Source organism: Mytilus edulis, chromosome 7 (assembly GCF_963676685.1).
Source record: "Mytilus edulis chromosome 7, xbMytEdul2.2, whole genome shotgun sequence".
NCBI lineage: Eukaryota > Metazoa > Mollusca > Bivalvia > Mytilida > Mytilidae > Mytilus > Mytilus edulis.
Window position 1 is genome coordinate 34,769,918 of NC_092350.1, and position 15,940 is coordinate 34,785,857.

Consider the following 15,940-nt stretch of genomic DNA (forward strand, 5'->3'; position numbering starts at 1 on the left):
ATTGCAGTGAGATTTGTATCTTTCTCCCCGTTTCTGGTAGGCACATTTATTTTCATAGGCATGTTTTTCACATTATTTTTACAGTTCAAATTCATTTTTTGTACAGTTCAAATTCAATTGAAACTTCAAGATAACTTTCGAAAACAATATCTGACAGTTTTGTATTTTCAATGTGAATAAAAGTTGGTTTGCAAAACATGACCGTCATTTATATCTAGGTCCAATTAAGAAGAAGTGACGGTAACCACTTATCCCATAAACATTAACAATGAGACAAATTTCTTTTAGACACAAAAATTATGTTGAATTAATCAAGATTAGGTCAGCGTATGCCTTAAACAATGAGAAAAACACACAAACTGCATGAAAGCAAGCTATAACAGGGCCCTAAATTATAAATGTAAAACAATTCAAACAAGAAAACTACCTGTTATTTTATGTTCAAAACGCATATGGTATAAAGCAACCAAAGACAACCATGGAATTACAAGCGTGTGATTCGGGAATGGACTGAGTCAAAGTGTTGTCGCTGACACAAACTGTACAACAAAAGTACAAATAATAAAAAAATGATGAAAAAACCTTAACTCGTCCGAGGACAGAGCCTGTATAGTAAATGCGCGATGTGTGCCAAAACTTGTATCATAGTTAAAATTATCCCTTAAATATAATAAATATACATGTATTCGCAGTTTACTATGAAGTCCACTATTACTGAACTAGTATAAATATTTATTAAGGGGCCAGCTAAAGGACGCCACCAGATGCGGGAGTTTCTCGCTTCATTGAAGACCCATTGTGGCCTTCGGCTGTTTTCTGCTCTATGGTCGGGTTGTTGTCGCTTGGAATTTGTATGAACTTTTCATTTTGATAGGCATTTTTAAATAATCTGTTGTTTTTTTATTAAGATAAGCTGTCCTGAAGTTACGGTGCGACATGTTTATGCTGGACAGACGGATAGATAGACGGACAGACGGACGGACCGAATGACTGATAGATGGAGGAACGGACGGATGGAAAGACGGACGGACGGACAGACGGGTGTATACAATAATACGTCCTGTCAAAATTGGGACGGGCGTGTAAAAACGCAAAGAAATGAAGAAAAAAACTCGTAATTAAAGGTCAATAAGTTTTATTAGGATATCGGCCAAGTCGATTTATTTGTATATTTGTCTGCCTTATCATTTTTGCTATATAACTTTTATATATATTTGAAAAAAATGTATAGAAATCGATAAAAAGAACTTGATATTCGGCATTTATTATAATAAACATAATCCAACTCACATAATCCGATTTCCCGGGTGTCCCTGTTTTATCATTTCTTACAATATTTTAATTCGGTATACACTTTATAAGATAAGTGGCGAATCTAGATGACGTATAGGTTGCACGCCCCGACCCCACCTTTGGTTGCCAAAACTATATTGATTCCTGTATTTAACGATTTTGTAAAGCAAAAAATAATCAAAATATTGTTCGACTCGCTACGCTCGGCGGTATGTAAAAGTTGTTCGAATTACGTCCACTTTGAAATAAACTGAATCCGTCTGTCCGTATATATTGTCAAAATATATTGACCAACGTCAGTGTCACAACGGCGACAGTACAGACTCGTTTTTTTTTAGTAATGTTAACAAAATAATTATTATTGAATTTTGTCGATGACCTGAGACTATTATACTAATTTGGACATAGCTGTATAGTTACAATAAGGGATAAAAAAATATTTTAATGCATGGTAGTTGTAATACTACATTCATTTTCTATGTCGATTAAGCATGCATTTACAGTTGTCTTATTATCAACGTTTATCCTTAAGGAGATTTATTTTTAACGATTGTAGAAAAGATTACATACATAGAATGATTAGATTACTTATAAAGGTGTCCATCCTTTTGTGCGAGAAAATCACATATCAATTGTGTGTTTCGATTTTTAAGACCGTAAACTTTAATTTCAAGTTTAAACATGTTCAACATATTTTCCCATAACTCATATAGAAAACAATATTTAGAGAGGTTTAATCTCAATATGCTGTTAAAAAATTTCGGAATGCAAAGTAAATTAAAATATTTGTGTTCTATAAGAGTAGGAATTCAAGTTTTTGCTTATTATTTATTTGAATCTGAGACTCATATAAATAATAAGCCGTTGTCCGGTGAACGAACTTGTTTTCCAACGACCCACAAAACTCCTTTTGAACGCTGAAGTTAAATAATCAATTATAATGTAATGCGATTATGATTTTTTTTATTTGACCAAACCGGGTTATGCATTTTGAAATCTATGACGAAACCGGGTTGTATACATTGACGAAACCGGCCAGTTCCATTTTGACATGACCCATTTCTTTCGTTCCATACACAGAGATACAATTATGGAGATGCTCATAATAACTAAATTTGCAATCTCCGTGTCAATATCTATCTTCCCGTACCTTTCTTTCCGTACAATGTGAACAATTTAACGAGAAATTAAACAATTTCGAGGCAAGGTTCACTCAATTCGTCATTTTGACATGCATTTTGACTTATTTCTTCGTTAATATAGAACGGTTGTAGAAAATATTGCATATCACAATAGAAAATAGTTGTATATGTATATATATTCTTTGATATCATAAAAAAAATAAGAAAATAAGGAGAAACCTAGCTTTCTTCTGTCTCTTAATGTTCCGTCATTGTGCCGGATGTTAGATACCATCGAGTCCGAACAAATTTTGCCGGTGTGGTTTAGACACAGTGTGTTATAACATGGGAAATTGGTCCATAGGTGTATTCTGAATTACTGCAATTACACGACATAGGTGTATTTTCAGTGATATTTACATCTTTACACAATTGGCTATAATTAAACACATATTTTCGGGTAGATTTCTTGTAAATATAACAAATGAGAGGGAGTTCAGTATTATCAAAATATCCAGGAATTTGGTCTTTAACAGAATGGTCGTTAAAAATACCGGCAATATTTACAAAATCAAAACCTTTATTGACATACTTTATTTTAATAAAATGTTTTTTATGATCTTCAGGGCGATCAATTTTTGGAAACAGTTTAGAATAACAATATGCCATTATAATTTGGACAATTTCATACTTAGGACTGTAATATGAAATTGTGTTGCAATCCTCTAAAATTGTATTTAATTTATTTATAGGTAAAGAACAAAGCTTGGTTAACAGATAATGTCTGCCGTTGTTTTTTGAAATGGAAATTAGGTCCGAAATATTTGTATGGTTGGTCCGAAATTTTCTTTGATTGCGATTTTTTCTGCATCCATGAGAACGATTTTTACGAACAGTTTTAGAAACTATATCCAAAATGTTAACAGAATCGGTTCTTGATATATTGCCAATTCCCATGATATTATCATTAAGACCGAGAGGGTAGACTGTCTGTAATTTTTTAATCCAATTTAATTCATTTATTTTTCGTGATCGTACAAACTTGGAATGAGATTCACCAGGCTGCTTATTTACTACTTCTAAAGGTTGAACTGTTAAATATTAAATAGGATGACTGTGCTTCTTAAGATGTTGATAAATGATACTTTTGAATTTATTGGGTCTTTTAAAACGATACAGGTGTTCTTGCGTGCGTTTAGATAAATATCGCCCAGTTTCACCTACGTACTGAATACCGCATCCCGGTTTGTTTCATGTGAGTAAATAAATAATACTGTTTGTTTTTCAAGTAATATCAGTTTCAAAATTTAGAGAAAATGTGCGACCATTAAATGTGGACCTTACTGTATTGTTGGTGGAAAGACGGGGACACGTAAGTCATTTTTTGGCATGACACTTATCGATAGAAGGGTAACCACGATTTTTATTGTTAAAAACGTTAGCTATGGTAGTATTTTTAGATAAGCGATTCTGAAGATTGAGACGTGTAGATACCCTTTGAACGAGTTTATTTTTCCATTTCTAAGCTTCATATTTGTTTTTTGGTATGTAGATTTATTACAAAGGAGCAAAGACTGGCGTCCAGAATATGAACCATCACACAGTAGATTAAATTGTGTAAAAATGATAAAACTGTTCGGCTCAAGACGTCAAAGGCTTATTGTCATAAGTTACCCGACAAATTTAACAAAATATAGGGTATATCAAGGTAGCGACTGACGTCTGACTAAATAGATGAATGGGGCTGAATATTAAAATACTACTTTTTGATAAATATTCCTAAAGTAATGAACATAGAGAAGTTCTCGCTCGGACACACACTCCATAATCTAGTATAATATAAGAGCATAAACCTTAAGCACGGGGAGGCACTTTTGTCTTCTTTCGTCTAAGAAATAGAAAACCAATTGTGAAGCTATAAATAGTACTAACTATTTAGTAGGATAATACTATGATAAAACTTTACTTTTCAGTAAAACGTAGTATACAATGAGTTTAAGAAGAATTTGACCTTATCTAACAAATTTGTTTTTTCCACTGTTCGGGGTTTCTCATATATGTATCTGTTCGTGGTACTACACAGTGATAGTCGTTTGGTATGAAAATGTCGATAAATCTCTAGTTTTACATTGATTTCGTCGTTTTATTTCTTTGATTTTTCTTAATAAACTTGATTAAAAGCGTTTGTAAAAGTACCAAATGATTTTTTTTTCTTCAGCAACATTGTTTTTTTTTTCATGTTTTTATTCATCTTTTTTTTAAGAACAATTCTGCTTGTGATTCGCATAGCAGACAAGACATAAATTAGTTAATGGACTGACGGTGAATAAAACGTACAATCGACAACATCTCAAATCTTCTAAATTAAGTAAATGAATGCTTACAAATCAATTGCGCTAATCAGAATTTCATGAACTATTCATGAACTCAAGTGTGTCAAAGCGATAAAAAAAAACCCAGATAAATCTCTGAAACATGAATGAATGTTATTTAGCATGATCAAAAACAAATTACCAACAAAAAAATGCAATCTGTTAAATCTCATCAATTTGGGAATGATTTGACTTGAAATAAAACACATACAAGTTAAGATAATGTAATGAACTTGTTCAAGGGAGACAACAAACTCCTTTTTGCCACTATTGCTTATGGTATTTATTAGGAGAGGGGATATATAAGCGTTGCTGTTGTCGTGTGTGCGCGTGTGTGTGTGTTTTCATAGGTGTTTTCCCTTTCTCAATTTCAATTTTGATTTGAGTTTTTCGTTCATCTATTGAAATCTTAACAGCCGATCTAAACTCAGACAGTTACAAGATTGCCGAACGTATCATTTTAAGATTACGTAAGGTGCGCCACTAATACAATTAAATATGACATCATGGTACTGGAACCTTATGAGACGGGACGGGACAGAAGCTAAATGTGTATAATGTCGTCCACCAGACTTGAACTACTTAATCTATTTAGCTGAACATGAATGAGATATTTGCCACTGGACGTTAAGCAACCAACAATCAACCAATCTTAATCTATTCAGTGACGTACCTAGTGTCAAATAAAGATTTACGCGAGTATTTATGTGTGTGTGATACTTATTTTTGCGAAAGACCATACAATGAAAACCTGAGATGAAAACTACAACCACAAATTCAGATTCTGTCTTTAGACTAAAAGACAGTTTCATGGCCAACAACACCATTAATTATTTGTCTGCTAACATATGCATTTTAGTCACTTGTTTAGTTCATTATCTAAGTCCATCTCCGTAGTATCAAGGTTAACTGACTAACTTTACCTTGTATAAAAAATCGCTTATTTCGTTTTTTGACAGAGCTACATAATTATACTGTTAAACTTTTCGGAAATAAAGACCGAAGAATTAAACACAAGTATAAGATATGATAAAATGTGTGTGGGTTTTCGTATGTTGTGTATGTAACAATTTTGGCATATATGTTTGTTGTTTTCAAATTCATTGATCCTCGTATGGTTACGAAATGTGCCCGTCTCTGCAATGTTATACACACCAACTAATTTAAAACACTTTATCGCTTGGGCATATGATATGTTAAGGAATCCACATCACAAGTGTACGTGTTAAATGTGTTATAGTTGAATATATATCTATGTTCGTTGCACTTGACGATACATAAAGTTACTACCCGTTATCAGACAAACCAGAGACCCAGATGACCATCTACCATGATGATATCAAACCATATTGTACTTTATTAATATTAACCAAGAAGCCAGGAACTCAATTAATAAAATTAACGGTATCAATTAAGATATAGTTAGTCTCTCCACCATTATGTAATTGACATTCTATAAACTTATGCAAGGATTTATAACTTACATTCGTCTAGTAAACGTCCTTGACGTATGGTATAGATTATCAGTACCTCACTATGTGACTGGATAGCAGAACTTCTAGTATAAACTTTACCGTTTACGGACCACAAATGCACTATAGGTTAACATACAATTCGTAATTACTATAAATGTATCCTGATACATTTTAAGATTTAGCAAGTTAATTATTGTGCTAGCAATCAAGTGAACATATAAATCATACTTTTAATATCAAACCTTTATGTTACATTTATTCTGATTTCAATGCCTTTGTCTTCATCATGGCGCCCAGTTTTGTTGTTGGAGAAAGCCATCGACCGTCGTCAGGAAATCTTGCAATCTATCATAACTAGTCAGACAAACTAGATACATTGTAGCAATCAAATAAAACAGAAAAATACCAAATAGCATCTCGAGACTGCACACTTTTATAGTCTAGTGAATGTGCCAATAAACTCAAAATAGATACCAGAATTAAAAAAAAGTACGTCATATGCGAGTTTCGTTTTCAAAAGACTCATCAGTAACGCTCGACTTACAAAATTAAAAGGGCTAATTGAGCAGGATCTGCTTACCCTTCCGAAGCACCTGAGATCATCCCCAGACTTTTGGTGGGGTTTGTGTTGCTTAGTCTTAAAGTTTTATATGTTTTGTCTTCTGTACTATTATTTGTCTGTTTGTCTTTTTACTTTTATCCATGGCGTTGTCAGTTTATTTTCAATCTATTAGTTTGACTGTCCCTCTGGTATCTTTCATCTCTCTTTTCAGTACAACTTGAAGACCATTGAGGACTCAGTATTCCTAAAAGTTTTCCCAAATACAGCAAAGAAAAACTGCTCTTGGAGTAGAAAGTCCTTATATTAGTATTTCGAACTCCTCAATAGTAGCTTTAATGTCACTTGTAAAGGTTTTATCATAAAAAGAAAAAAATGAATAATTAGTCTGTCAATTGTTTTTTTTTTTATATACATACACCGTCTATTTAATAAAACATTTCTTGTCATCGATTATAAGATTAAAACCAGGCCATGGAAATAAAAATAACACCTTCAAAAACATAAATGTAAGTTTTAATGAATTATGAGAGGCTAATTAAATACTATTTACATTTACTTAAACAGTTTGTTGTTCTAAAAGGCGCTTTTAAATTCTTAATGGCATGAACAGCGTCTTGTACGACTGAAGGTTTTTGGCACACTTCTTATGGGCTAGCACTAAAATTAATGATCAATGTCTCCAAATTTGTCAAAACTGTTTGTACTCAATATTAAGCGATTATCTCTTCATATACCAGGCATTCCGTCGTTACATGCTTCTCTGCTTCGATCCTGACATCACATGCAGTACAAGTCTGTAAATCAACGAGGAGGCGCCCATACTTTTGATATCCAAAGGAATGGACCAACGACATCTACGCTGTGAATAAGCTCTCATATGAGATGGAATACAAGTAAAAAAAAAGTATGCGGTGGCATAAAGTTGTTTACATCTTTGTCATTCACGCGTGTTTTCGTGTCTGCATGGTAGTTGTCTCATTGGCAGTAAATACTTTATCATTTCATTATCAAATGATTAAGAAAGTTTTCAAAGTTCTGTAAGTACATTTGTACGTAGTGTTTTTAGAGTTGTCTTATCACGATGTAACTTTTCATACCATTTTTACGCATAAAAGCCGACAATATTTTTCTTCTATCATACCATCACAATTTTTCTGTTGATCTGTCAAATAAAATGCGGGAACTATGTTTTATACAAAGAGTAAAATTATTGCTCCAATCAAATTCTCATCAAATAGCTTCAATAGAGATGAATTATAATAATCTTCTTGTTTGTTTTTATGCATCTAGTACACATTTTTGTTTAGGTGCCACACCTGAAGCACGACTCCGGGTGCGATATTTTCTCGCAGTGTTAAAGACCCATTGGTGGCCTACGGCTGTTTACTACTCTTGGTCGGGTTGTTATTTCTTTGACACATTCCCCATTTCCATTATATATCGTACCGTTTGAAAGTTAGGGGAAGACTGCCCAATCAACAGTTTACAAAATATACGCTAATTCAAAGTTAAGGGTATTAAAACATTACAAAAGGTTTTCATAAAATAAATCTTTTATTGTCCAATCTTATGCAATAATAATCGGATTATTATCCTGCGGCTAAAATTTGTAAAATAGCGATAATTGTTTCGTTTGCAGTTGACTGTAAGATACATGTATTGTCTTTACTGTTATTATCTTTCGTACTTTTAACAGCTATCGGATTAAGTTACATTACAGAAATCCATAATCAAATTAAAACTAAAACGAGAAATATTCAATCTAAAACGAGAAATATTCAATCTAAACCGAGATTTCATATATTGCACTATGCGAATTATACTTTAAAATTCCTAAAATCACTTTTCTTTCGGTTATATGTGCAACAAATTGTAATGTGTTACTCGTCCAAGTGATGAAAATCTCACATTGAAACCAAGCAAAATTTGTGTCACATGAGAGGTACATTATTGCTTGGGGGACAGCCGTTGTAAATATAAATGCATATAGTTGCCTATTTTCTACGTCACCTGGTCTGTGGTGGATAGTTATCTCATTTACATTAATACCACATCTTCCTATCTTATAAATGTGGATCATGATATGAAAAAATGTATAAGTACTTTTCCAATCCCTGTAAAATAAAACCAAGTGTGATCCTTCTGGGGGAATATGTTTCAAATTAAAACTTTGATGGAATGCTTATTGATGTTAAGAAGGAGTTTGGTCGAGGAGCAGTTTAATAATGAAATTGTGACAACTTTTAATATAACAGACCAAATCATTTTTATTAATTTAGTTGCCTGGATGTTTAACTTCAAAATTTCTCTGAATTGTAAGTTTTTGACCTAGGGCACAGAATTATGAAAATGATGTAAAAAATAAATAATGAAACAGTTAAGCGTCGGTCATATATACCTTACCGGATAGCACGAACGGACGACTAACGTTTGAACATTAAAATTGTTATCCGTTTGGAGTCTGTTAATGTACTGACCAAATTAAAAGGACGCGCAACGAATGCATATCGAAAACACACCGGATATGCAACGTACGAGAAACGAAAACATATCGGACAGAACGGGTGTCCAACGTACATCCAACGGACGAGTACCGCATAAAACGGACATCTAGCGGAGGCGTACCGGATAAAACGGATGAACAAGATTTACGGAAAAATTGAAGGCGAAAATAATAATACATGTTTATCGCATAAATAATTAAAAGATTTCTGTGTAACTGGTTTTGGTTTGTTCTTCAAAATGCTGCCAATGGACAGTGTCTGGACTGAATAAGAGCTGCTTGGTTGTGAAGACGTGCCCTTACTTTAAGATCGATTATGAATAATAAGAGTTCATGAACCTCAAGAAATCTGACATACAAATAATTGACACTCCTGACGCGAAATTTTCAATTGGCATTTATCCGTTTCAGAACCGTTTTATCCATTATACGTCCGGTACAAGTCCATTTCACATTCGTTCATCGTCCGTTTTATCCGTTAGACGTCCGTTAGAAGTCTGTTGATGAATTTGTCTTCCAGATCTCCAACGGATGTATAACGGACACAAAACGGAAACGAAACGGACGAGTACCGTACAAAACGGACGCCTACCGGACGTTCAACGGACACTTGCAAGGTAACAATTTTTAAAAGTGTTTATTGGTAATTTTTGATTGATAATCTCAAGATAAACATCTATATCTACAACAACTTTTTATACACCAGGAGCTACATGTGCAAGTTGCCAGACAGGGCGAAAAGTAAGTATGACATATAATATGTGTTATCACTGACTTTCATCATAGAAATATTTATGCCTTATTTGCCCTCAAACAATTCAATCAATACCTAAACATATGTCATTTGTTCATAATAATTTTCCTTTCAATTATATTTGTAGCTGCATGGCAATTAAGTCGGCATATTCCTTGGCGTGGCTGTGGAGATTTTACGCGCTTTATGAGGATTTGGAGAGAAAGTTGTCAACGGATGTGCAAATACATGTAATTCCAAATGATCGTTAAATACGTCTAATTGGTAAGCCAAACATACCGTGTCACTTAAAATGACACATAAAAGCAAGATTATCTCGGTATGAAGTGATTAAAAGTTGAATATGAAATGGTAAGTGATTTATGACTACTATAAAGCCACTAATATATTATCAATGCCCCAGGTTGGGTAAGAGCCATCTTATTTATTTAACTCTTCTTGTACCTTCTGCTCATTTTTTTTAGAACGATATCGCATCATTGATAAGCTTAACTCAGATTGGCTTATTGTACTAAGTCTATCATAGTTTCAACGAATATAGAATTACGTTCTATTCCATCAAAGTTTCTTCGGACATTGTTATCGAAGTGTTCTTTTATCAATGGCTCTGTCAAATGTGACCTACCGAATTGGACTATTTACTGGATTTGATATCTCATAAGCAACACGACGGGTGCCACATGTGGAGCAGGTTCTGCTTACACTTCCTGAGCACCTGAGATCACCTCTAGTTTTTGGTGGGGTTCGTGTTGTTTATTCTTTAGTTTTCAATGTTGAGTCATGTGTATACTATTGTCTGTTTGTCCTTTCATTTTTAGCCATGGCGTTGTCAGTTTATTTTCAATTTATGAGTTTGACTGTCCCTCTGATATCTTAAGTCCCTCTTTTTCTAAATCTAGACCCAAATTTTGAGCGCTCACAAACATGTGTAGCCCTGCCACATTCATTGTGAGTCTGTCCTGAGTAATCCAAAGCCTTTACGTGCAATTCTGTATTTGTTTTAGTACATGTACGTTGCCGTTCTTCGTATATACATGTTTACGTATACGTTCCGGCCCATTTGAGTATTTTTAAAATATTCGTATACCCATATTGTCCGAGAATAAGTATTGTAATATTTAGGTTATTAATGGACTGGGAAATACGATCTGGAGTATTAAGACTATATTATTTTGTTAATAATTCGAACTTTCTTCGCAGGATACTTGATGTAACTGTTATCTTTCCTTTGCTATAGAATCAATTAAGAACGTTTTACTCAATCGACTTTTCTGTGCGCAAGTGAAACAAGAGGCACGGGCCTTTTCTTTTCTTTTTTCTTAGTGTAGTGTTAAATTTATGTGACACCCATACGCGTCTGATCGAACCAATTGTATATGGTTCAAATACTGATATAGTCCGCATCATAAATATGATTGGTCGGTTCACATGGTGTTTGGCCTTGTAAAGCTGACTTTAAGACATTGGGTTTGCTCATTGTTAAAGGTTGTACGATGTACGGTGAAATATAACTGCTCAAATGCACGTCATTTATTATCTAGTGAATAGTTGTCCCCATTGTCATATATATTTCATCTCCTTATTTCGATATTGATATTAATATTATAACAATAGGGTAAAACGAATTATATAAGTACTGTAAGGTTAACTTTTACATCAAAGCCTATTTCTTTTTTATTTTAAACATTAACAAATAAATAATGTGTGTTTGAAGTGTGGGGGTAGTACAAATGTAGGAGTGTTATGTAAATGATTACAATTTGAATATAATAGCATTTAAATTTTTAAAAAAGTACAAAAAGATACGACAAGCGATTAAACTATATACCGCAACCGTCAAGGTAACATAACGATCGAAATGTTATCAGGATTTGCGGTTAAATATTTTTATAAAATAATTTTGTTTAAAAAAGAAGAGAAAAACGGTGACATTAAAAATGCACCAGGTAAACAAAGGTAACATAACCTAACGGTTACAGGTGGTTAGGTTTATATTTCCCTATTTCTATTTCCTGTCTAAATAGCAGTTTTTAGTACATTTTACTAACGCGCGTTGTTTAATTGTGTTGGGGAAAGTAAATCATTACACATTTATCTGGGACAAACAAAAACAGATAAAATATTATGTAACATGGACACACAAATGTATTGTTGTAACTATAGTAGATTTTTTTTTAAAGAGTACCAAAAAATCGAAGACCTGAAAGGTAGAGTTACACGACTTAAAGGATATTAACAATAGGACAAATAAAAGAACCGATAAGAACTGACAACGAGGGCAGTGTAAACGGATATCAATAACCCGTCCTGGATCGTTCGGATCATCTCAGGTTGTATGCATTGGTTAATTTATAGCATACGTTTTATTTAACTCAAGACACTACACATTTCAAGTTGTGGGAAAAAGATCAAAATATTTATGACATTAGTGTTGTATTTTTCTTAACACAATAACATACATCCGATTTGTTTAGTCACCTAGATACCACTTGTGTTAGTTGTGTAAAAAGTTTTATATCGAGGGAGAAAATTAACGTTATAAATATTCAGGAAGTACACGAATCGCTTCAATACATTTAGATTGATTATTAAGGAATATATTTTCGTAGAGGAAATTACTTTTGTTCGTCCTGTATTGACTATTGTCAGTTTGGTCAGTAGCTATTGTTTAACAGGATCACTCACATTATATATAGAAATATAACTAGTTTTCTTTAACAATTTCAGAAACAACGTATATGTTATAGATAATCAACGTTGAAATTTACATTATACAATCTGGTGCGACTTTTACGCAAGTGTAAATTTAATTATAGTGGAATATTCCACGTGGTAGAAAGTTGTGAAACGAATATCATTGTGCTGTGAAAGTGCATAAGATAAATTAGAAAGTAATTCTACAGACATTTAAAAATTTATTATTCATGGAAACTATGAAACGAACTGTATAACGGAACGAATTGTTTTATTTTCATTCATGCTTGTTAAATGTTGAATTTTGGAGAAAAAATAAATAACAAATGCACGGCAATTTATCAGACAGTGTTTTGTCAGTTACTTTAGAAGATTTAAATGATGCAGAAACGATACAGCGTCTTGCGCCAATAATATATCTCTCGATTTTAACACTGGTTGGAACTCCAGGAAATTTGCTTGTTATTGCAGTTTACACTTGGACAATTAAAAGGAGGACTACACATCGACTATTCATAACAGCTTTAGCAGTGACAGATTTCTTGGTATGTACAGTGGCAGTCCCTTTTGAAATAATTCAAATGACTCACCAATTGACATTTTATTCTGAATGGGCTTGTAAAATATTCCGTTCTATCAATGTTTTACTTGCTCTTTTGTCTTCTTTCATTTTGATAGCGTTGTCAGCAGATCGTACTAGACGTGTAATTCAACCGCTAAAGTTACAGATGACAATACGTCAAGCAATTTGGTGCATTTTTCTTATTGCTTTAATTGCATTTGTTTTCGCATTTCCCGAAGCAGTCATAAGTGGTATAAGTTTAGAGAAATTAGAAAATAATTTGACAGGATACGACTGTAGTTTTTCGGATAGGTACAAGGACCAAGCGTATACAACTGTATATAGTTCTACACTTTTAGCAATTTATATTGGGTGTATATTCGCTCTAATTATTATGTATTCAATTATCGGACGGCAAGTGTTGAGTCACGTGCACTTTAGAAGTACATTTATCAGACAAAATGGAACCGACAATCATTCAACAGCATCTACAAACAAACTAGACAGAAATGAAATTAAGCTTAGTCTAGAAGAGACATGTGATAGTATAGATATGGACGAAGATGAGTTTCGAAGTAAACAACTTTCGGAACTAAAGTCAAGTAGAGAAAACACCATAAAAAGACATGCCAAATCTCCTGATAAGCGACATGGTGCAATGAGACAAGAAAACTCCTCTAAAAAAGTGACAAAAATAGCATTCGCAATTAGTTTTTGTTTTATTTTGAGTTATGTACCATACGTTGCTGTGAAACTAAACGCTTCAATAGCAAGTGGACATTTTACCTCGAACGCTACAACTAAAGCGATATTTCCAATTCTTGGGAGAACGTTTATCATAAATAACATAGTTAATCCTATTATTTACGGATTCCTGGACCAGAAATTTCGTCAAAAGTGTAAGATTATATTCAGACATTTGACGTGCAGGACGTAATGAAAGGAAAAAATAACACTTAAAAGTGTAGTATCACTCATTCATGAAATCACTGTCTTTTTATAGACGTTGTAAGTTTACAGGTGTAGGCGAAATCATTAAATGTGGTTGTACATTGTACTTAACATTTATAAGAAGTATTTGTTTCCGTTTAGTATTACAAAATCTTAAACAATCAAAATCAAATTATTAAATAAATAATACTGAAGTTTCAGATTTATTTTAATCCTTCCCTAGCAGAAACTATACAGACAAAAATGCGATTTCGCGACAAATAACCAACTATTCAACAAACAATATCTTAATAATACTTTAACTGAATAGCAATACAAATGTTTGCAAAATGATAGGTATCGTCAGATAAATCATTTCTAATGTGTAAATTGTCAGCTAAAATATATGTAATGTGTAAGTAAGAAAGTTTAACCATAGATGTAATATCTATGGTTTAACCCTATCGCATTTTTTGCGCCTGTCTTAAGTCGGGAACATCTAGCCTTTGTTTGTCTTGGTGTTTATTAAATTGTGGTACATTTTGTATGTTTCGGAGTTCAGTGTCGCGTCCATTTCGATGAACTAGTATATCATATATACATTATTGTGTAGGGGTCCGCTGAAGCCTTTCTCAGGGTGCTAGATTTTATCGCTGTGATGAAGACCCATTGAAGCCTTGGGGTGTGTTGACCTCTTTGGTCAGGTTGTTTTCTCTTTGACATATTCACTGTATCCATTCTATATTCTATCTCAAGCTGAATGCAGTAGATTTTTTGTCATTTTATACCATTGCATTGACCTTCTGCTGGATGGTTCAGTATTTTTTTTCAACATTCAAATAGTTATTTCAAAAAGTATTCAATCGTTTTAAAATTTTAAATTACATTAAATAATAAAGATTTTCAAGAAAAAAAACCACATGAAGTTATAGATTAATGCGAAAATAGCAATACTTTATTAGGTCTTTGATGTAAAAAATGGAAACAAACTTCATGCGTCAAATGCGCTTCTCTGGATTTGTCTTTATCAGGACCAATCGAAAGACGAAATTTTGAAGCAAAGGATGTATAAGAACTGAAACAGTTCAAGAGCTATATGACCAAAAAGGCTAACTCTGTAAGTGTTGCGTTATACATGTCTGTTAGTATAATTAGTTTTCTATTTTTTTCCGTACTCTGTTGACCCTCAGACCAGTCAAAATAAAATAACTAATTAAATTAGCGTTAAGAGAAGATAAAATAAGTTGGGTGTTACCAAGTCTCAATTAAAAATAATTTATTTATCTCAATGGAAGGCATATTTTCCGAGGAAACAATTAAAGACAACAATCTAAAAGAAGCACAAATATTAAGAAGAATTAACATACATAAATAATTATATTAGAACGTTTATCAGTTGTATTGGAAAGTTAATTTATTCAGGGTCTGCATCTGGTTTGGTTTATGATAGAAGAATTATGAAACAAAAGTAGACTACCATTCGTTATCCATTTATACTTACATTTGTAACTACCACATAGAAATATACCACCTCATCTCCGACCCCACAACCCTTCCAAAAATACCCCAACAAAAACAATAAATCTGAAATAAGTATGCAGTTTTGACAATTATTTTATGCTGTTTTCGTCTCAGAAATAGTTTACAAAAAACCTGTACTAGATTCCCCACTGA

At 33.0% G+C, this 15,940-nt stretch overlaps 1 protein-coding gene across 1 annotated transcript; it reads left to right on the forward strand.

Annotated features, from left to right (window-relative positions):
• Nucleotides 1-12,462: 12,462 nt before the first annotated feature.
• Nucleotides 12,463-14,487, forward strand: LOC139481329 (cholecystokinin receptor type A-like). Its single transcript, XM_071264571.1, has one exon. It carries the CDS (start codon nt 13,101-13,103, stop codon nt 14,271-14,273), a length of 1,173 nt encoding a protein of 390 aa, XP_071120672.1. The 5' UTR covers nt 12,463-13,100; the 3' UTR covers nt 14,274-14,487.
• Nucleotides 14,488-15,940: the final 1,453 nt, after the last annotated feature.